This window comes from Brassica napus, chromosome C4, assembly GCF_020379485.1.
Source record: "Brassica napus cultivar Da-Ae chromosome C4, Da-Ae, whole genome shotgun sequence".
NCBI lineage: Eukaryota > Viridiplantae > Streptophyta > Magnoliopsida > Brassicales > Brassicaceae > Brassica > Brassica napus.
The window spans coordinates 12,293,646-12,317,018 of NC_063447.1; the positions used below are offsets into that span (position 1 = coordinate 12,293,646).

The following is a 23,373-nucleotide window of genomic DNA, read 5'->3' on the forward strand; positions in this document are numbered from 1 at the left end:
TATTTTTTTTTTGCTTTCTATCAACTGATCTGTGTAATTAGGGAAACTTTAAAAGCAAACTACTATATCCATATCTTTATATATAAAAGAGACTTTCCATCCCTCTTGGTGATGCCAACAAGGACGACACGTCAGAAATTCGGGTGACGTCGAGTCGACACGTGTCCCACTTCCAAAAACGCATCACTTCATTTAAGTAAGAATCAATTGGTGCGGAGTTTTAATGTATTGTGGGCTTTATGTTTGAATGATTAGACCAGCTGGCCGGCCCGATTGAACCAAACCTATTCTCTTACGCGAAGAGTAAAACTTTTCGGCCCTTTGTTTGATAACGACGTCTGAGCTTCATCTTCATCGCCGAAACGCTTCCAGTTACAAAATCTTTGCATTAAACCCCTTCTTAAATCCACAACCATGGTGTAGGCTTCAATGCATTATGTGTGACGGTGTATCTGCGATTATAAAAAGATTAGTCTTGCTCCTCTGAAACCCATCTTCTCAGTCCGTAAAAAAAAACGCAGTAAACTTATATTCTGAAAACGAAGTCATCCATCTTTCTCTCTGATTCGAAGATCGCACGCTGCTCCTCCACCGATTGAGATGCTGAAGTCGATGACAAAGAGTGGAACTTGAATTGAGATTTGTCGATTTTCTCAAATAATTGCAAAGAATCACCTTCAGGAAGCGATCAGAATACTCCGTCTCCTCCATGGTATCCTCGCCGGTTCATCATACGGATTGTCTGTGAGCACGAGTACTCGATTTTGAAGACATAAAAGGTTCTTCTATGAATTTCCCATATTTCTTAAGGTCGGTTTTGGATTATTTGAGAAAATTTCACTTTCTGTGTTTTTTTTTTTGGAACCCGTTGAAGAACACACTGGTTGGAGCTGAGGCTAACCACAACTTGAATAGCCAAGTGAACTCCATAACCGTGGGATGCTGGGAGCTCAACACGCTCTTGACCCATTGACCACAGTGAAGGCATGCGTGAACAATGCATGTATAGCACTGATCCAACACGGGTGGCATCCAATGTCGTTCATCACCATCTCTGGAGAGATTGACTCTAGGGCGATTGAGAAGAGTTCTAAGGTAGGATTTGCTCTCGCTCTCAAGCCTTGAGAGAAGAACTTCAAACGTCTTCTAATCTCTTGGACTAATCTATGTCTGTTTTTTTTTCTTTAGAAATTGTTCTTTTGTTTTCATTTTGTTCTACAAAATAAGATTTAAAAAAATACTATGAAAGGATGTCTTTAATGATGAACCATACAAGTCTCTTTCTTGATTATATAATTTTAAACCTTTTGTGATGGAAGTGGTTTCCCGGTTATATTGTATAGTTCAGGTTATGCCTCCTGTCCACAGAGCTTCATACTCCAAATCTGCTATTAAATTTTTTTAAGAATTTGATATGACCTTAAGGTTTTTTAAAAATTCTTTGCTAATGATTTGCTAGATCACTGGTTCTTGGTGGTCTCTCTGAGAAATATCATGGCTTATAAAACTTCTGGGTGGTTGATGGAATCAACGTAAGGTGTTATCTTTAGTTTTGTTTAACTTTTCAAAAATCATCTTCTCATGCTTGGATTGATTTGCAGGATATCGATGTGGAGACATTGCGGATATTGATGGTTTGAAGTTGGATTAATGTGAGCTTTGATATGGAGCTTTTTGGATCAAACTCTTCTGATGAGCAGCTTACCAGAGTTAGGATTCTTAGACAGTTTGCAGTCAATGAATGGTATTCGGGTGAGACACTTGAGAAGATCATAATCAACGTCTCTGTTGTTGAAAGGTTTTACAATTCAAAATTTATAAACTTTACAGATAAGTGATGACACAGTTGCTAACTTTTTTTTGTTGTTACTAGGTTGGTGGAGATGCTGAAGTGAAAAGATCTGCAAAAGGAAGAGATTATGAGATCAGCTGCTGATATACTATCAAAACTCGCTAGCAAACAGCAGAACTCTTTAAGAGCCGCTGGGATATCTGGTTCAATGGAATCTATTTTTTCGTTATTAGAGAGCACGAGATCATCAGGTGAAGCGCCTGATGAGATTGGAGAGAAAAGTGTTCCGTGACTCTAATCTACACTATGACTTCTGTAGATTCAACAGTTTGGGACTCTTGATCCTGAAGAAGCTAGCAAAAGATCATGATAACTGTGGAAACCTCGGCAGCACAAGGGGTTTTCTCTCGAGGATTATTGATTTCACGCACGTGGACCAAGTTCTATTGTGGGATGAGAGCGCAGACGTTACCAGGTCACAGGTCCTTGAAACGGTCGTGCAGCTGGTGAAAATGTTAGTCAGCACGATCGAGAACACATGGAAGTGTCTCAGGAGGGAGATCTCCGAGATTGTTTTTACGGTGAGCAACGGGAGGGATGTGCTGAGACACGGAAGCTCGAGAGAGAATTGGTGGAACGGTGGTGTTTTGAAAGAGCTGTTCATCATTTTCTTTAAAACATATGGAGACGATGGGAATCAGGGATGCGTGAGGATCGCTGCAGGAAAACTCGTGGAAGCACTTGAAGTTCCACCGATCCGTGTCAATGTTGCAAGTTTATAATAGAGTGGCTTTTCTCAGATGTTCCAGATAAAAGATGGTCATATCAGTAAGAAGAAGAAGAAAAAAAACAACTGACAAATGTTTTACAAACTACATATATAGCTTCGTGTAAATGTAATTGAAGGCTAATATCATCATCTAAGTGCTAATCCTTTATCAACCATAGTTGAGAAATAAGTATAAGTTCCTTGATTGCAGTACCAACAAGATTGACTTGCAAGTAATTGAATTTTGTTTTATTTCACTGAACCCAGACTTACGAAAGAAAATAAAAACGGCGAATATCAGGAATTTTATGAAAATTTGTATAAATACATACATAATTCCATTACAGGAAAACTAAAATTATCCATAAGATATCAAAAATATAACAACAAAATTATTTAAATACATAAATAATCCATAATACATAATTTCAAGAATAAGTATGAAAAATTCATAAGAACAACAAATAGAAGAATTCATTTATGATTTTGCTATTACGTTGTATATCAAACCAAGTTGAAAGAAAATTAAAAAGAAAAATAATGTATCAGAATAAGATAACGAGGTTGTATTTTTGTTAATCAAATAAACACAATTAATACTAATAAATTAGACCAAGTAAAATGAGAAAATATGAAAACATTTTGTTGGTAGAATTTTAAACAAACCACATTAATATAAAAACAATTGTTAAGCTGTAAAATTAAAAAAAAAAAAAGAAATAGAATATTGCATCCAAAGATATCACTAATACTAGATATAAAACTAGAAGATCTAAATAAAATAAACATATCAAAATATCCACATTGCCAAAATAAAAATAACCCATTAAATTTTAACATTATATTATGAAATATAGTTAATCGCGGCATAACGTAAGGTTGGATATTATAACATCAAACAATTTTAACCATAGTAATTGATATACATAAAATAATAATTTCTAAAATGAATTTTAAAATATATAGATAAAATGGTTGTAAAACAATTATGAACATGGTATTTTTTATTAAAATAAATTAAAGATTTTAAATAAATTTGTATTATTATTTTGTTTATTCGCCCGTCCGTAGGGCGGATTTGCCCTAGTATCTTATATAAAAATGATGTTAATCACCGTTTCATTATAAATTAATCCATATCTTATATGATCTGTGTAATTAGGGAAACTTTAAAGGCAAACTACTATATCCATATATCTTATATAAAAATGATGTTAATCACCGTTTCATTCTAAATTAATGTTTCACAGTGAAATATATAGCAAATATTAATCCATGTTGTACTATGGTTAGTTCTAGATATTTTTATAAAATAAATAATATTTCAAAATATATAAAATAACATACTTTTTATTTATTTACTATTAAATTTGAACATGAAATACAAATTTTAAAACAGCATTGTAAATCTCTGTGACTTTATAAAGAAGTATTTTAGAAAGGTTTTAAACTGATACTCTGAAACCTTCTAAACCTTTTTGATTTTATTCCAGTTCCAAAGTAAAAATTAAAATCTAACGAAGTTTCGATGCTATCTAGATTTTGACTAGTGTGATAAAATTACTTGTTTACCAATTTTATCATTCAACATTTATTTTGTGACATGCCATGTGAATTAATATAGATCACATTGTTGCAAGGTCGGTCCTGTGCAAAGTCTAATAAAACATTTTTCTTAAGCCCCCAAATTTTTTGAAAAATTTTATATGTAAATAGATCTCCAAATTTTTTTTAAAAAAATTTAAACCCCAAAATTTTTTAAATCTTTAATAAATGGTTTAGGGCCTCCAGCCCTGCATTGTTGTATCAAATACTCCTTCCTATTATTACACTACTAACACAACAAAACATTAATTGATGCATTTATTAGTCCACTTATAGTACTAGCCTTTAAGTATGTCACTTTTGTACACAAAAAGGGAAAATGTCCTTATAAATACACAAACTAATTTTTATTTGCTAATAAAATACACAAACTATTTTGGATCTTCGTTTAATACACGAACTAATTTTTGTTGCCTATTAAATACACAAACTTTTAAAATTCGCAGATTTTATACATCATTTTATACTGTGTTAACTATATTTAACGGAAGTGACGAAAACGTTAGTGTTTAATTAACACGTGTTTAAATTGTGAAAAGAAAATTCCTTAAAAATACACAAACTAGTTTTCATTTGCTAATAAAATACACTAACTATTTGGATCCCCGTTTAATACACAAACTAATTTTTGTTTTCTATTAAATGCACAAACTCTTAAAATTTTTAAATTTAATACATCGATTTAGACGATGTCAACTATGTTTAACAGAAGGGACGATAATGTTAGTGATTAATTGAACATGTGGTTCAACTGTGAAGAAAAAAATCCTTAAAAATCCTCCCGATAGATTATATTGTTAGCTTTTTTCTCCATTACGCTTCCATAGTGTAAATTTTTTTTTTGATAAATTTTTAAATTCTTTTATCATTGTAGAAAGAATATATGTAGAACCTAATTCATAACACTAAACTTATTTATCATAGTGTAAATTGATCTTGAATCATTATCACTACTATCAAAGCGAAGAACAAGAATTATAAATGCATAACACTAAACTAATTCCAAAATCAGAAACTTGTTTAAAATTACATGGTTTTCTTCGGCCTTTTTCATGACATGGAAATCGACTCCACTTCGAATTGATATAAAGGGAAATCAAAGTAAAGAAGATAAAAATGAACATAGTTTGGAAACTAAAAGAGGTTGGAACAGATTAGGGTGTCAAGCTCGAATTGAAACTAACTCAAATTAATTTCAATTGTCTAAGGGTGAGCGTGCTTTTCATAGTTAAACCACTTGTTTAATTAAAACTAATGTCAACTTCTGTTAAACATAGTTGACATCGGCTAAATCGATGTGTAAAATCTGCACATTTCAAAAGTTTGTGTATTTAATGGTAAACAAAAATTAGTTTTTGTATTAAACGGGGATCCAAAATAGTTCATGTATTTTATTAGCAAATGAAAATAGTTTGTGTATTTTTAAGAATTCTTTTTTTAAAAAAATTTAAACATGTGTAAATTAACACACTAACGCCGTCGCCACTTCCGTTAAATATAATTAACGCCGTCTAAAACGATGTGCAAAATCTGCGAATTTCAAAAGTTTATGTATTTAATAGGCAACGAAAATAAGTTCGTATATTAAATAGGGATCCAAAATAGTTAGTATATATTATCAGTAAATAAAAATTAGTCTGTGTATCTTTAAAGAATTTTTCCCGCAAAACAATTTGGTCCAAATGGAATTGCTCCTTTAGAAGAGTATACATTACATGATATATATATATATATATATATATATATATATATCTTAAACTCCACCAAGAAATATAGATAAAATTTTTAAACCTTAGACCATGAGCAATGAGGGTGTTGAATCTCATTTTCAACAGTAGAATAGCATGCAATGAGGGTGTTGAATTTTTATGTAAACCTACGTGTATTCAAGAGACGTTGGAAAGTTTCAGTTGTTGAAATTTTTTTTGTGGCCCGGGACAGCCACGTGTCGCAACGTGAGTGGCTGAAACTGTTGGGCGCGTGCACTCACCTGCGCGGACTGACACGCTTTTTTTTTAAGATTTAAATGATGTCTTCTGATTGGCTGTGCAGATTTTCTTTTATTTTATCCTCACCCAATAATTCAAACCCATTTATTTTATAATAAAACTATTTTTACAAAAATAAAAATTATATCAAAATTCAAGATTTGTTTTTATCTATAAATAAAGACTACTCTCATTTCGTCTGGATACAGAGAAAAAAACATCATTTTTCACTATAATCAATTATTTTAGTGTTTTAAACTTTTTTTTTGTTAAATGGATCCCAATAATAATCCTTTCAACATCCAAAAACTCTTCTAATTTTCCTTTTAACTTCCAAAATCGCAACAATTATCAATTTCAAAACCAAGCTTCCAACCAACCCCAAAATATACCAAATTATTGGTTTTCACCAAATTTCTTCATTCCATCATCTGTTCCGAACTATCCTCCAAATTACGGATCAATGATGCAATATTTTTCTCAAACACCTCCTTTTTCTTCTACTCCAATGGGTGATGAAAATGTTCCGAGAGCAACTGAATTTCCCGAATTTTCTACCCAAATAGCTCTTGGTAGCATGAGCTGTGCTAGCGAACCCATTTCTGACGCAAATGCAAATGAATCAGCTCAAGCTCGCCGCAAAAGCCCTAAGTGGACCACCGATCAAAATTTGGTGCTAATTAGTGGATGGATAAAATATGGAACATAAAGTATTGTTGCCAGGAACCAGAAAAGCGAAACATATTGGAGTAAAATTTCTGAATACTGTAATGAGCATTGCCCATTTGATCCTCCCCGTGATGGAGCTTCTTGCAGAAATAATTTAAACTATATAAATAAAAAGTTGAGCAAATGGAGTGGCGGTTACGATAACGCTAGGTGTATGCAACAAAGTGGATGGTCGGAGAATGATGTAATGGCAAAAGCGCACGAATTATATTCAAGTGGTAAGAATGAATATTTCAATTTAATGTCGGAGTGACTTGATGTTCGTGATCAACCGCGCTATAGTAGTCAAGTAGGAGGAAAGACTGGCTCTACAAGTAGTGGATCTAAGAGATCCCGAGAGAGTGATGCCAGTGATTCAAACTCGGTAGGATCAAACTCTGTAGGATCAAGTGCTCGTCCAATGGGGAGAGAGACAACAAAAAAAAGGCAAAAAGAAAAGCAAAGCCGCAGCTTTGGAAACCGTCAACGAAGAGTGAAATGAATACAAACAACTCAAAGAGCAAGAATTGGAACGATTGGACAAAATCGCCAAGACACAAGAGAAGGCAAATCGATTGATGAAAGAAAAGACTGAAACCAAAAAAGTGAAGATGTTCTTGAAGCTAAGTGAAAAAGAACATCTCGATGACAAGAACAAACAACTGTTAGAGAAGTTGAGCAACGATCTATTTGGAAATTAATATTGTGTGTTTGTATTTTTCTTATAATAATGTGTGTTTGTATTTTCCTTCTTTAATAACATATGTTTGTATTTTTCTTTTTAAATAATGTGTTTTGGTTTTTTTTTACTTTAGTAATGCGTGTCCTTTTTCACTTTAATATTTTTTGTTTGTATGCAATCTGTGACTTTCTGATTTTGTAAGAGAATCCAATTGTTATCTATTATTTATGCCAATTTAATGTTTGCTTGGAGTCCAGAATTTTCATCCACTTAGTTTTTTTATAAATGGAAACTCATTTTCCCGTTAATGTATCAATAACACAATTTCATCTTACAAAAAAATATCAATGGATCCATCAGAATTTCCTTTCGATATCGAAGTGTACAAAAAGCAGTGTGAGCTTGAAGAGAGGTATATCGTACACCGGTTTAGAGAGCGCCAAAAAAATTGAAGAAGACCATACGTCTCGTAGCAAGAGAAAATACTTCAAGAGAGATCATATAGCAGCGAATCAAAGGCTGATTGATGACTACTTTGCCACTCAACCTATATATGATGAACAAATGTTTCGTCGGCGATTCCGGATGCGAAAACATGTTTTTTCTTTGGATCGTTGGGGACCTATCAAGCAGTGACAACTATTTCATCCAATGAGTTGACACATCAAATAAAGAAGGTATTTCTCCATTAGGAAAATTCACTACTGCCATGCGAATGTTAGCGTATGGTGTTGGTGCCGATGCGATTGACGAATATATCAAAATAGGAGGTACTACAACCTTGGAGTGCTTGCGCCGTTTCTGTAAAGGAATCATACGGTTGTATGAGCAAGAGTATCTCAGAGCTCCAACTCAAGATGACTTGCAAAAAATTTTGCATGTTAGTGAGATGAGGGGGTTTACAGGGATGATCGGGAGTATTGATTGCATGCATTGGGAATGGAAAAATTGTCCAACAGCATGGGAAGGTCAGTATACTCGGGGAGATAAGGGAACCACCACGGTTATACTTGAAGCTGTCGCATCTCATGATCTATGGATTTGGCATGCCTTTTTTGGATGTCCGGGAACATTAAGCGATATAAATGTTCTAGATCGTTCGCCGGTGTTTGATGATGTTGAACAAGGTAATACTCCAAGAGTGAATTTTTTTGTAAACCAACGTCCATATGACATGGCATACTATCTAGCTGATGATATCTATCCTTCTTATCCAACTTTCGTCAAATCAATCCGACTTCCTCAAAGTGAACCGGACAAGTTATTTGCAAAATATCAAGAAGGGTATAGGAAGGAGATCGAACGCGCATTTGGGGTATTACAGGCTCGGTTTAAAATCATTCGTGAACCAGCTCGCATGTGGGAGATATCGGATCTTGCTATCATCATGCGGTCATGTATCATATTGCATAATATGATTGTTGAGGATGAACGAGATACATATGCTCAGAATTGGACCGACTATGATCAATCTGAAGAAAGTGGTCCGAGTACACCACAACCATTTTCTACTTAGGTGCTACCAGCATTTGCAAATCATGTGCGTACTAGATCTGAATTACATGATTCAAATATACATCATGAATTGCAATCAGATTTAGTCAAACACATATGGGCAAAATTTGGAATGTTTCATGGTTAATTTTTTAAGAAAATAATATGCATGTGTTTTAAGAGTTTTAATGTATTTTTATTTTGTGTGTTTTGTATCGTGTGTGTTTAAAATTTCTTAGTAATATTTGTTTGTATCGTATTAAAGTTTCCTAATTTTTTGTTTTAATAATAATAAGTTTCGTATTTTTAAAAATAAAATTTGGTAAATATCTTACTTAAAAAAATATGTTCTTAATTTTGATTGTTTTTATTAATACAGATTTTGGTATTATTTAAAAATTAAGCTAAATATAATAATTCAAAATAAATATTATTAAAAATTATGTTACTTTAGTTTTTAAGTTAATTGTAAAAAGTAAAAATATGAATTAAGAGTTGTGGGGTAGGATGCTGAATTTTTTAAAACAAAGAGGTATAAATTGAAGTGGATGTTGAATGAATGATGTGGAAGAGAGAAAATATGATGTGGAGTGTTAAAAAAAAAAGAAAAAGAGAGTGTTGAATGTGGAGAGGGTGTTGAAACTAGGCCTGGGCGTTCGGGTACCCGTTGGCGTTCGGATCGGGTTTTTCGGATTTCAGTTCTTTTTGATAACACTTCCTAGGTTCCATTCTAGTAAATTTGCAAGTACGGGTCGGGTTCGGATATAACACATCGGGTTCAGGTCGGTTTTGTATCACATCATAGAACCCATAAAGTAACCATATATCATTCGGATTCGGGTTATATCGGATCGGTTCGGATATACCCGAAATAAAATCTAAAATTTAAAAGCAAAACATAATAAATATATACTTATTTATATATAATTAAGTATTTAAAGTAGTTATTTAAATTTTAAATACTTATTTTTAGATACCATATAAAAATAAATATAAAATTGAGTATTTGAAGTATATATTCATGTTTCATATAATTACATTATATATTAGTTTGGACATTCGGACCGGTTTCTTCGGATATCTTTTCGAATTTTTTGGTTTTTTCGGGTTTTCGGGTTTTCCCGTTCGGGTTCGGTTAATAACACTTCGGATTCGGATATGTTTTGTACCACCTTACGAGATCCATTCGGGTATTTTTTACATTTCGGATCGGGTACGGATCGGATTTTTTGGTTCGGATTCAGTTTGGATTTCGGATTATGGTTTTTATGCCCATGCCTAGTTGAAACCATTGCGGATGGTCTTACTTATATAAAACATTCGTTCGTCATTAAAAGACAAAACCCGAACCGCATCATATATAAAAATATAATCACCCATTTTAAAATCAGTTCAGAACCAGTTCACTCTGAGCTAGAACAGATCGGATCCGTCCGATATATTTACATGAGACGGCACTTCAAGTCTTAAACTATTCAAAGTATAACTTATCTGAAAAAGTATTGCATAATCAAATTAGTAGTTGAATATTGGTTGATATCAATCTCAAACTCACGCTGAGCAAAATTGTTTTATATACTACAATGCATGTAATGTCACGTGTTCTTCGCAATAATGCATTTATATATATTGAGAAACAAGATCACTTCAATGTCTCTCAATTACTCCCACGTAGAAGATTATAAACCGGCGTGACCCACCACGAGCTATCTATCTCTGTATTTTCGCGAAAACCAGAATCGATCACATACGTCCAAATTTTGATTTGTTATTGCCCCCTGCCATATCCATATCCAATTCCCCACGCGCTCAGAAGAGTGTGAACTTTAAAACACCAAACAAATAATTTTCCATTTTTGGTTCCATTTCTTTTGTTAGAAATCTTTCATGAACTCAAAAACTAGAAAAGCATATGTACTTAACTTGCCGTAACATAAGGAAACTAGCTAGTTTGCGTACAACAGGAAGGATAATGTTTTCAAATCAACCGATATCTAAAAGTACCAAACACCATGCATGCATATTAGATATGAAGTTCCTTAGCTAAATTGCCCATTATACCATTTGATCTGATAATTCGTTTCAGGGTTTGGGTATAAATGTGAATTTGTACGAGGGTTTTTATTTGAAGAAAATAGACGGTAGTTATCCATTAAAACTAAGTACAAGATATGCAAAATAAAATATATATGCTAACATGATACTATGAAGAACATTTTGTTAACATACAAAAGATAGGGGGTATCTCTTAGAATTCATGCTATTTTTTCAGACAATAACACGTCAAATTAAAACCTAACTCGTTAAGAATAACAAAAACCGCTGACATTTGGTTCTCAAAGGTCACAAATGTGGAGATGGTTCTCGGGAGAGTCATTGACTATCTCCGTGTCAACATTTGGTCTTAGTACACTTCCCGATCCCGTAAGAGCTCGCTTGATCTGTTTCGGTGGTGTACTTTGACTCTCTTTGCAGGTTTTGGAGAATTTCTGGGCAGGGTGTGGCGGTTAGGACAACTCGTTTCTTGCTTGGTTTGTGGCGACATTGGAGGATGTACAGCCGGTTTCTCGGACCTCTCGGTAAGGGTAACCTCCTTCTTTTATTCGTCTAGCACTTCATAGACAGTGACGATTATAAGCTTCGACGCGTTCATCGGTAGCTAGCTACTCCGAAGACGTCTTAGGAACTCTCGGCATCCGAGGTAACGAGGAGAACCTCACTTTCCTACGATCATCGTCGATGGTAGAGAACGGCGACCGATTCCTAAAGATAATAAAAACGATCTAGCGGAATGTGCCGGGTTTAGTGGATGGGCGAAGTTAGAGTTGTAATATTTAGAATTGGGAACTTTTGTTCAACTCGGGCTTGTAATCGAATCTGAATCCCCGTTAATCGGGATGAATAAAATTTCAATTTAAAAAAAAAAAAAAAAAAAAAAAACCGCTGACATAAAAAATGATATCTTCAAGAAAAACAAAAACCGCTGACAAAAAGAAAAAAAATGGTTGTGTACTGCCTTTCGAAAGATGTACATTAAAGTGGATGGATTCACAAATTTTAAAAGTTTTGTTAAGAATTGAAGTGTAAACAATGTTTTGAAAAATGTTTTGTAAACAATGTTTTGAACAATGTTTTGAAAACTATGTTTTGAAAACTAGATGGGATACTGTTTCGGTTTATTTACTGGTTGATTGGTTGGACTTCGACCAGATCAACCAATTTTTTTTATTTTTTTAAATAAAAATATATAATCATATATTTATATTATATAGACTTAAAAATAGTTCTACATATGATACCGTTTTTTGTTCTCTTTTTTTCTTTAATTAGAAATTAAATAGGGAATTTACAGTAAACAAGTGAATGTTATGTACATTTTAAATTGATAAACACAAAATGATTAACTGTTCAAATTATTGTGTTTATTTATTCTTATAGCTAATGTCCCAAATTTTATGAATATAGAAAATGAAAATGGTATATGAAAGCCAAAATATATATTTTATATCAATATTATTAATTCAGAATCATTGTTATTAACTACCCTTATCACTCTTTGGAATATTACTTTTATGCCACTGGACCTACCTTTAATTATATAGAAAATTGAATAACTGTATCTAAAAAATATTTAAGAAACGAGGGAGGCAGTTATTCGTTGGGTAGAACAATGAATAACTGTATCTAAAAAATATTTAAGAAACCAGTGGTTTGTTTTCTGTTTTTGATCCTTTCCTCGACTCGAACAAAAATTCAATACAGTTATTTAGAAACAAGACTTGGACAACATAATAGAGTACAAATAGAAGAAATCGCATTGATCCTCAAGTTGTGCGTAAGAACCGGTAGAGGAATATGTCAGATATATATATATATATATATTTATTTATTTATTTTCTATGTTAGTTTTTTTTTTTTTTTTTGAACATTGGCTTTCATATCAAAGAGCAAAAGAAAATAAAATGTTTACAAGCCCATCTGGCCTTAGTGTTTACAATACCCATTAGTAAGAAACTCATAATTTAGAAACTTCCATAGTAATGCCCAAAATCCCTAAGCTCATTCAGCTGAGTGATTTGGCCGGGATTTTGATAATTGAAGCGTCGGAGAAAACAGTGGTGGAGAGGGGGATAGAGCGGAGAGAGCGATCATGCGTGATGAAACCACAATTGCATCATGGAGGAGGAAAGCTTTGGATTTGAAGACCTGAAACTCTGGATCCTATTTCTTATCTGGCGATCAATTATGGTGAAGAGAGAGTCAATAGACCTGAAGGAGTTTGTGTGCAGCCTTGAGTTTCGTTCATTCCATATCCAATAGAGGTTGGATTGCCAAGCTAGAAGAGTGAGTATGCGATGAGGTCTCTGCGATTTCTGAGTCGGAAGCGCTTGCATCTGCTGTAAGGTTTGGCTCCAGCTCCTCAGCGGTTGGATTGAGCATCTTCTTGCTGTTAATTCCCATAGATCGAAGCTGAAGGTGCAATGGAAGAAGATGTGGTCTCTAGATTCATGATTGTTGTTGCAAAGGAGGCAGAGAGGAGAGACCTGGATGCCCCAAGTTAGTAGCCTATCTCTCGTCGGGCACCTATCAAGAATAACCAGCCAAGTGTGGAACTGCTGTCTAGGGATTCCATAGGAGAACCAGACCGTTGAAGCTCACGAGACTTCATCAATGTTTCCTCGTAGGTAAGAGTAGGTATGACTTGTGGAGTATTTCAGACTTACTTTTCCCTCAATCTCTCATTCGTAATAGTCCGGATTCGCTGTGAATGTAATAGTTGTTAGAAAAGCATGAAGCAGTAACTGAGGTTCTGATCTCGCAGGTGGAAGCCGCCACGATCCATTTCTGAACAAAGACGCCACAGTTGCTTTGTTAGTTAAAAATTAAATTTATACAAAATTGATAGTTAAAATATGTTATACTGTTTAACTTATTTGTTAAAAACAAAACAAAAAACAAAAAACAAAAGTTTAAAAGAATCTATGTCAACATTTTCAAATGTTTTGAATTCAGATTTTGTAAAATTATCAACCAAATATATATCCGCGCTTTATCAAAATCTAGTTCTTTCTTAAAAAATAGAAAACCAATTAAAAATGATAGTGGACATGATTGTGAAATATTAAATTTTAATAACAACTAAAAATACATTAATGATATGTAGATGTTTTAGAATCGGATTTTAAAACTGAATCGGGTCACTGTTTTTACCCGGTTTTAGTCGGTTTAGTGGTTCTTCTTAAATCCGGATTTTAAACCGAACCAGACTCGGCTTCCTCAAGTCGGACTGGTTGGACCAACGGGCTTGGTTCGGTTTTCGAAACAGTGACTGTAAATGTATATAGGCCTGGGACTTATTATCCGAGATCCGGATTTGATCCGAGATCCGCTCCAAAAATAGGATATCCGGGGTGTCCGGATCCGAATCCGGATAGTAAAATCTTGGATCCGTCCAAACCGAATCCGAATCCGGATATCTTAATTTTTAGGTCCGGATATCCGGATCCGGATCCGTATTTTTAAAACACATTAAATTTTTAAATTTCATTAATATTTATATTTGATATATTAATATTTATACATGAATTAATCTTATAATATTATATTTTAGTTTTTACAATATTATAGACATATATAAATATATTTATAAATATTTGATTTATATATTATATTAAAAGAATTAGTATTTTTTTTAAAAAATATTATTTTTAATTATTTTTACGGATCCGGATATCCGCGGGTAATACAATATCGGGACGGATATCCGAAATCCGGATATCCGGAAACTACGAATCCGGATATTAAGTTCACGGATCCGACGGATCCGGATCCGGATCCGGATACCCCAAATTTTCCGGATATCCGGATCCGTCCCAGGCCTAAATGTATATATGAACCACCCAAATACACATTCTGCATTCAAAGCCTTATTCTTTTTCATTTAATTTTCAATGTACAAAAGAATATAATCATGAAGATCCTGAGACTCAACACCGATAGTTGGTCTTTCTTTTTCCATTTAATTCTAAAATGAATAAAAGATCGACTACTTTTTAACCAAAGATATGGATAAATTCGTGAGAAATAAAATCTTAGTGGAACTTTAATGTAATTGTCAGAAAACTAAAAACAAACACGCGCTACCCACGGAAGGAACTTATCCACGCGTTTATTTATTTATATTTCCCATAAGCTCTCTCATCTCTCTCTAATCAACGTGCTCCGGTGCGGTGGATAAAAAGTAAAAACCGACGACCCCTCGGCGCCATAAACCTCCTTCGTCTTCTTCGGCTATCTAATCTACCATTTTACCCTTCTCTTCCATTCCAAGTAAACCCAAATTCTCTCTTTCTCCTCCTCACAAATGCAAATTCTCTATTCGCTGATTCTCTCCGACACAAACCTCTGTTTCTTTCCTTTTTTACTTTGCGATTGTCGCTACATTCGTGGTCGTTTAGATTTCTCCGGTTGCTATTATTAGCAGGTGGGCGATATTGATTCGATTCTAATCAATTTGAGCTATGTCTCTCTCTCTCTCTCTCTCTCTCTCTCTCTCTTTCAGTGATTTTGAGGGCAATTTTGATGTTTAATCGGAGAAATTAGAGTGCAATCAATCGGGTGTTAAGATGGGGAATGGTGAAGAAACAAAATGTGTTTTCCCATTGACGAGTCTCCAGATCGGGTAACTTTCTTTCTCTCTTTGATCACATTCTTATCGTTTTCGATTATTATTTTCTTTTCACCTGTTTTGTTTCACCTGGAGAATATAAGTTTACCTGTTCTGTGTTTGCTTTTTTCATTTTAATTTATTACAAGGTCTTGTTTCAGCCATTGTTGTGTCCTCCTCCCAGACAACAAAACATGTTTTTTTTTTTTCTTTTTCTTATCTTGATTTAATTTTGAATTGAATGTCCGGTAGATTTCTGATACCTGGCTTTTATGTTTCTATCCTGAGTCTGAAGTAGTATCAATTCTTGGTGTTATTATTGTCTTAAACATCTCCCCTGTGAAGTTGATTGTAGTTGAAGCACTTTGCTCTTCATGAAAGCTCTTAACCTGATCATAGTTACTTGTTTTGTTTTTTTTTTAAGACTATTGTCACATCTTTATTTGCCTGTTGTTCTCTGCTTATCTGGTTATGTTTTTTTTCTTTATTTTGGTTTCAGAGACATGCAATCATATATATCTGACCTCAGCATATTCCTGGGGAATAAAAGTAAAAAGATGTACATATTCGTGGACAACCAGCCATGGTCTAACCCTGGCATCCGATCTGCTCACTTGTGGCAGATAGTGGTTACAAATGTTGTAACAAGATGCCTATATCTCTTTGATGAAAGATATGATGAAGTGACCTTTATCTCTCTTTTTTTTTTTGCAGTATAGACGCTCCCCTTTTGCAAACAAAGGTCGAGAGGAGAAGAAAAAGCAGAGCCAGGAGGATGAGGAGGAGGAGGAGGAGAAGAAGCCTAAAGAGAACAATAAGAAAACGGATAACCTTAAGAAATGGTTCTCCTTGATCGATGCCACAACGTTTTCTAAGAAGAAACTACCTGCAAAGAAACTAGACGAGACCTTCTACGGTTTCATAGTGTTTGAAGTTGAATGGGCTAACGTGAGGGGTATCAGTTACTTGAATGAGCTACAGGTAACTCCTCCTTGCACTTGTCCACTGCTTTGGTCAGATTGACATTGTTTCTTATATATTTATGCAGACAGACACTTCTCTTGCTATAGAAGCTAAGATGATGCGAAGGTGGGAGTTTGAGAGTATCGATGAAGCTGCAACAAATATGTTTCAGTGGTTCTCTGGATCAAAATCTGAAAGGCCTTGCTTGAGGGAATATCTTGATCCATCTAAAGGTATTATCAGTTTTCATAAAGGTATCTTGTTACAATTGTTCTCTATCTTGAATAGGCTTATACGGTACTGTAACGTTTTCAGGAGAGGTTTTTCATGACGCTTCAACGGATTTCCCAAAAACTTCTCCTGTTGATGATGAAGTGGAAACTGACTCTCCTTGCTGTTCGAGAAGTGTCTTCAGCGTTGACCACTCTGTTGCAGATTATGATGAAAATGATCCCCACACACCGCCTCTGACTGGACCATACAAGAGAAGAAGATTAAGTAAAGCAATCACAAACGGAGTTGAACTTGACTATATGGGGGAAACACCCAGAAGAAAAGACAACTCATTCGACCACTGGGAAAGCCATGTCCCTGATGGTGATGAGACCATCATCGAAGCAACACGGTATAAAGACGTCCTAGTTCTCGTTAGGTTTGGCGACCGTGACCTCCCCTTCAAACTCCGAGAGGTTATAATGTCAGACATACGCTTGCTCACTCTACTCGAAGCTAATCTCCCTTCTTGGGTCTTGTTCCTCCAGTCTTACCCCTGCCTTTGCCATCTCTACCGTCCCTGGATGTGCCTTCTCGCCAGAGCGCTCTACGTGATGATATCAGTCATCACCGTCGTCATCGGCTTCTACGACCTCTACAAGAACGTCCCCGTCCTCAAAGCCACCGCGTCGCGTCTCTGCGGACCGCTCTTTGATTGGGTCGAAACGTGGGACATGGTGTCGAGGATAAAGTACTTGGGAACGATGCTGTTTCTCCACAACGTTCAGAAAGCTGTCAGGTGGGGTCTGACGATGGCGCGTGGGATGCAGTCGTTCGTCTCTTTGCTCGTGATGCCTCTGGTGAATCCTCTTTTGGAGGTTCTTGGTTTGCTCCTGCCGCTGTGGAACTCGCTCGCGGAGACGGTGTTGAGCTTGGTCTCGGTGGTTTGGATAGTGGTCGAGTCTGGTTGCAACCTCGTTGGTGATGTGGTGGAAGTGGTGCTTTTGCCTATTTGGTTGGTCGTATCAGTAGTTTTGAACATCAGTAAGTGAAACAAACCGTTGGCTTCAGCATCACGTAATCAATATCCTAATCTTTTTTTCTGTGCTTTTGCAGTAAATACTGTGTTGCTGCCTCTGCTTTGGATCTTATGGGAAGTGTTATATGCACCGATCAGGGTGGTTGCTGCATTGGCCAACGGTTTAGCTTTATCCTTCTCGTACGTATTCGATGTTCTCGGAGACTTGTGGCGGTACATGAGCAGCTTAGTGCAGTTTGCATCTGATTCTCAAGCGGCTGTGAAGACTTATGAAGTCTCCATGTGGCGTACACTTTGGAACGACCTCTTTTCTCATGTGGGTAAACAATGCACAGTACAATAAAGAGAATCTAAATCCTTACAATTTCTAAATGTTTTTTTGTCTGGATTCAAAACTTTCAGGTTTTTCGTGCGGTCAGGAGTATATTAAACGGATTTGTAGCCTTCTTTGCTGCATGTAACAAACATCGGCTTAGGTAAAGTAGTTTCTTACACACACACACTATAGACGCTTTGCCATTTATATATGTGTGCTTACTGTGGTTTTGAATTTGCAGTATATATAACCACATACAAGACTTTATCAAGAGACTGCGTGGACGAACCTTGAGAGCAGACTCAGAACATGACAGGTCTGCTAAGAACCATCAACGTAAAGTGAGTTTTCTCTCCATCCGATAGACTCTTTTTTTTTTAATCGAAATTCATTCTGGGTTTATCTCCGTTTTCTCAAACCGGTTTTGTTACTTTTGGCAGGGAGATGATACGAGGAGGAAGTTGCACCTTGCATAGATGTCAACACCAGTATCTTAATTCGTTTCTTTTTTTTTTTTTAAACCGGAAATGATAAGTTAACAGTGTATATAGATAGGTTTTACTTGCACACTTGCATATATTTTGTCGTCAGAAAACACGAGTTCCAAATCAACCAAAGGATGATGTATATACTACGTACTTACTGTATATGAAAGAAAGGGGACACTCGCTCTTGTTGCAAATCTCCTAGTTGTCGATATATATATTTTTTTTTTAGAAAAAAGAGCGTTTGAACACTTTTACTCGGATGCAACTCATCAAGGAGATGTTTGTTCGTTCTTACATAGCCGGTCTTGAAATTTTAGACGGTTAATAAATTAAATATTTTGAGGTGAATTTTGATAATATTTTCTACAATATGGAAGCCATAATTCTTATGTATATTATGTTTAAGATGCGGAGATCAAGACCGGATTTTTATTAGATTTTGTCATGTGCAATCGTTTCTCAAACTCACTCAGTCTTCATTTTCCATTAGGTCAAGTCATAGTTTCACGCTGTCATTTACACAAGGTTTTCTAGATGAATGATTAAAGCTATCATTAATTTATATTTGGTAATTAGTGAACATTTACAATTTATATAAGACATAAGTACTGTATCTATAATTATATTTATCTAGCTGAATGCTTACACTGGGTACATATGGATACATTACATTATTAGTATACAAAAGAATCAAAAGAAAAGGAATCTATTCTTTTTTTCTTCTTCCAATTATTATAGTTATTGACTGAATAAGGAGAAAAGAGAAACAAAGACAAAAACAAGAAGAATGCTGGTGATATTCCTCCTGTACTCATGATTGCTCTCCTCCTTGTGTTTATTCGATTATATATGAATAAATGCTAAAAAGGCTCAAGGGACTGACAGATTTGATTGATCAATCAAACCTAAGGACGTTGTTGTTGTTGTTGTTGTTTGCTGCTTCTTCTACCTAGCTACTCGAGCAAGAGAAAGACATTGGTATCTGCTTGAAGCTCGAAACATCGAATAACTCCATGAACCTTTGATCTGAAACTCTAGCTTTAGCCGCTGCAAATCGCTGGTACTCGTCGAAAATCGATGTCAAGCACCATTTCTGGAGTTTCCTCATGCACCCAACAAGACACCCTGTCCTATGCTGCAATATCAATCATCACAAACCATTGATTAGAGTCAACGCAAATATATGAAACTCGTCTCTAATTAAGAGATTTAGCGGATTTTTTCAAAATTCGACATACCTTTCCTCGGTTGCAGTGAATCAGAAGTGGATGGTTCTTCTCGTCTGAAAATTAAAAATATGATGACAGACTGTTTAGATATAAATTAAAATAAAACATGTTTTTTTCTTACTTAAGTATATCTTTTAGGGCTTTTTATGATTCGTACCGAGAAGGACTTTAAGTGCTTCACGGATTTTATGATCTGGGATATTTACAAATGGCTCCTGCAAAAGAATGAGGAAAATTATATATCATACTATCAGTTCCATAGCAAGTCATTACTTTAATAAGAAAAGCTTTACACACAAGCCATATAGGATTATCCAAATTGTAATGAAACAGTCGGCTATATTCTTTCTTCAAGATCTAAACTGATCAGAAAGCAGGACTGGTTTGGCTTATTCCATATACTACTGTAAAAGAGCTGTGGTGTAGATTATGTCTGCATGTTAAAAGTTATATAGGCACAACGAAAGATAAGCACAAGATCATAGAGTGTCCATCAAAAGCATCCAATTATGAATAGTCGGTTGTTCTCGGTCGTCAGACACTGTGGTTAATTCAAAAAAAAAAAAGATTTCTTATGAAGACTATCTAAAGAGTTGTCACACCACCACATATAAGGAATTTTAGTCAATAAGAAGATCTAAACAAGAGTGACACAACAAAGTTTCAAAAAAAAAATGAAACAAGAGAGACACAAACAAACAAAATAACTGAGTGTAGAATATGTAAATACCCTTCTAGCCAAATCAACAATATATACGAGAAAAAGCCACTTTACCTAATTTTTTTGTCCAAAAGCTTAATTTGAAACAAGCCTAGGGTTGTGGGAGAGAGTGAACTATCACTACCACAACAACATATCTCCACAAGTGTATTTAATTTCAGTCTATAAATATGGTCTTAGCTAGATCAAATAAAACTAGCCGCCCCATCACAAATTTGTTTCAAGAAAGTAACATGTTTGAGTGGCTTCTTATGGCTGCGCTAGAAATGTAAAAAAGTTACGATAAAGAAACCTAATTAACGACTCTACGCTCAAGTTTTTTTGTTACTACCTCCCTTACCAACATTAAAAGACATTTTACCCAAAGATAAGTCACATAAAACATAGAGTTCAGCAGCCTCAAGTAGGTAGGTAGTCAATAAACTGAACCAACTATCACTCTCACATTTCCAAATTTGGTTAGATACATACCTACCACCAATTTATAAGTGGATAATTTAACCACTAAACATGTACATTGTCCACAAGTCACTTTCTCCTAGTGTTCACCACCAAAACCAAAAAGGTTGAGGTATATTGTCTACTTCAACTACAACTTGTGCTGCCTCAAGAAACACTTTTTTCTTTCTTTTTCTCAAGGTTACATAAGATACCATTCATGCGTGCAAAGTGCACGCGTAACTAACATGAACGAAGAAAATAGTATCAGCAGAAACACACAAAGGAAAGTAAACACTTTCGAGTAGTGGATCTCTGACAACAATTGTATTAAGCAGCTCAGCAGTTTCTTGACGCAGCCCATTATCTAATTTTTATATATATACTAGCTAAAGAACCAAGTGGTGGTCTTATTAGTTGATGAAAGGCAAGAAGACACAAACAGTGGGACCATGAAGTAAATGGTAACGGACAGAGCCAAGAAAGCAACCTTCGGGAAAAAACATTAAAGAATGGTGTACGGAAGGTGATACTAACTCCGTTCATGTAAGTAAGATGTTTTAGATTTTTTTCTTGTTTCACAAAGATAGATTTTCTATATTGTTAATGTATTTTTTTATACTTTTGAAGAACATTAATTGAGAATATTTGAATTGATTAAATTTCATTGCTGTAAAATTATTGAAAATTGTATAATAAAGTAAAAAATAAATTAAATTATAAACATTTATTAAATTCTTAATAAGCGTGCATGCTTTAGAAAATCTTACTTTCAGGAACAGAAAGAGTATATAATAAGAGATATGTATTATAATAATCTCTTAAAAAGGGTTCCAAGACAAAAATCCACAATGCCATCTTTCTAGTCTAAATCATAAGTAACATGACAAAGATAATGACCACTCTGATGTAAACATGAAACTAAGTGATGAGACAAGCTTAAAAGACATTTAAGCAGAGCATTAAGCAATTCAAATTGTGATTAGAAACCATCTTCCATATAGTACTCAGATTAATACCGAAGTTTTCGAATTTGCATTTGTATAGGAACCCTCTTTTTGACACTTAGAGTTCCAAAGATGCAACCAAACCTCGTTCTCTAATCCTGGGGGACACTGCACATTTTTTAAGATACGAATTTTCATTTCCTCTTCAATATTCAGGGTTTAGACAACAATTAAAAGCCGCAAAATTAGAATAACAAAGCAAGACAATGATCAAGCAAATATAAATGGACATTTAGTAGCAAGAAAGTGCCAATTAAAAATAAAATAAAAAGCAAAAGGAGACACAAACCTTGTAGCCTTTAATGCCAAACTGAAAAAGCTTAATTCCATTAGATTTGAGGAACTGCATGTTGTTCTCTGGATACGCCTCTGGACACAAAGATCTTTCACACAAACAATAAAAAGACAAAAACCCTAAAAATCAGCAATTCTAATGTTTTTTATATAGAAGATAAACTCAACTAATCTAAATGCTTACATGATTGAGCGAAGACCAAGAGTCTTGAGGAATGAGAAGTTAGACACGTCCGGGAATCCAGACCGGAAGATACCGTTGTCGACCATCGCGAAGTTCAACGGTGGAATCAAGTTAAGTTCGTCGCCGGCGGCGGAAACCTCTACCAATGGTGTAGCAAAAGCATCAGCCGATGGCGGCGGCGGAGATGCGTTGCTCTGGTCAACCTTAGCCACTTCGATCGACTGAAAGACCTCGCTTCCATCATCTTCTTCCTCCTCGGCTTTGGTAAACTTGTTCGTCGTCTTCTCAATTAGTTTCATCCTCAAAAAGAAAGAGTTCTTGATCGGAGATTAGTTCTCTCAAAAGTGTTTGAATCAGGTCAAGATCTCTCCTTAACTTGTCTTTTGTGATTTCTTGGTTGGTTGGTTAATGGAGAAGTAATGGAGATGGTCGTTATGGATCGACGACCTTGTTGCTTTAAATAGACACGCCATTGTTTGTAGAGAGATAGAAACTTAGGTTGTGACTTTTTATTTGAGAGAATAAGAAAAAGTAAAGAAATCTTTGTAGGAGATGATGAATGAGACTTACGTTTGTTTCCAATTAATTATTTTTAAAAAAATATTAATGCATGGTGTAAATATTTAACATTACTTTTTCTACATTTTTTATTTGGAGATAGATAATATGACAAAATCGTTTAACAAGTTAAGTTGAATTTTCGCGTGTACATTTTAATAAATACTACATTATCTTTACTCGATAACGCATTAAATTGCTGACAATAACATATGTAT

At 34.8% G+C, this 23,373-nt stretch overlaps 2 protein-coding genes, 2 long non-coding RNA genes and 1 pseudogene across 11 annotated transcripts; 4 read left to right on the forward strand and 1 right to left on the reverse strand.

Annotated features, from left to right (window-relative positions):
* Positions 1-31: 31 nt before the first annotated feature.
* LOC106447273 lies at positions 32-2,778 on the forward strand. 3 transcript variants are annotated; one of them, XR_007322544.1, is made up of 5 exons: positions 32-779; positions 875-1,095; positions 1,460-1,532; positions 1,602-1,798; positions 1,874-2,778. It is a non-coding gene; the product is annotated as an uncharacterized LOC106447273 (long non-coding RNA). The 3 variants fall into 3 exon arrangements; XR_007322542.1 differs by having other exon boundaries at positions 46-1,095; XR_007322543.1 differs by lacking the exon at positions 1,460-1,532 and having other exon boundaries at positions 64-1,095.
* A 3,511-nt stretch (positions 2,779-6,289) lies between these two features.
* Positions 6,290-9,060, forward strand: LOC106358951 (annotated as a pseudogene).
* Positions 9,061-12,959: 3,899 nt separating this feature from the next.
* Positions 12,960-13,937, forward strand: LOC125585732. Its single transcript, XR_007322713.1, has 2 exons — positions 12,960-13,723; positions 13,861-13,937. It is a non-coding gene; the product is annotated as an uncharacterized LOC125585732 (long non-coding RNA).
* Positions 13,938-15,211: 1,274 nt separating this feature from the next.
* Positions 15,212-18,974, forward strand: LOC106396433. Of its 5 annotated transcripts, XM_013836819.3 has the most exons (10): positions 15,212-15,368; positions 15,601-15,720; positions 16,205-16,343; positions 16,420-16,686; positions 16,754-16,901; positions 16,984-17,925; positions 17,998-18,236; positions 18,323-18,396; positions 18,478-18,577; positions 18,677-18,974. In XM_013836819.3, exons 2-10 carry the CDS (start codon positions 15,665-15,667, stop codon positions 18,710-18,712), a joined length of 2,001 nt encoding a protein of 666 aa, XP_013692273.2. In that variant the 5' UTR covers positions 15,212-15,368; positions 15,601-15,664; the 3' UTR covers positions 18,713-18,974. The 5 variants fall into 5 exon arrangements, with proteins under 5 accessions (XP_013692273.2, XP_022556269.2, XP_048609608.1 ...); XM_022700548.2 differs by lacking the exon at positions 16,205-16,343; XM_048753651.1 differs by lacking the exon at positions 16,205-16,343 and having other exon boundaries at positions 16,425-16,686.
* Positions 18,975-19,330: 356 nt separating this feature from the next.
* LOC106391973 (tyrosine-protein phosphatase DSP2) lies at positions 19,331-23,189 on the reverse strand. 2 transcript variants are annotated; one of them, XM_048753653.1, is made up of 6 exons: positions 22,598-23,189; positions 22,409-22,502; positions 22,132-22,227; positions 20,111-20,168; positions 19,963-20,006; positions 19,331-19,859 (listed from the first exon to the last, which is right to left on the reverse strand). In XM_048753653.1, the coding sequence occupies exons 1-6, from the start codon at positions 22,894-22,896 to the stop codon at positions 19,674-19,676; spliced, it is 777 nt and encodes a 258-aa protein (XP_048609610.1). In that variant the 5' UTR covers positions 22,897-23,189; the 3' UTR covers positions 19,331-19,673. The 2 variants fall into 2 exon arrangements, with proteins under 2 accessions (XP_048609610.1, XP_048609611.1); XM_048753654.1 differs by lacking the exon at positions 22,132-22,227 and having other exon boundaries at positions 22,598-23,186.
* Positions 23,190-23,373: the final 184 nt, after the last annotated feature.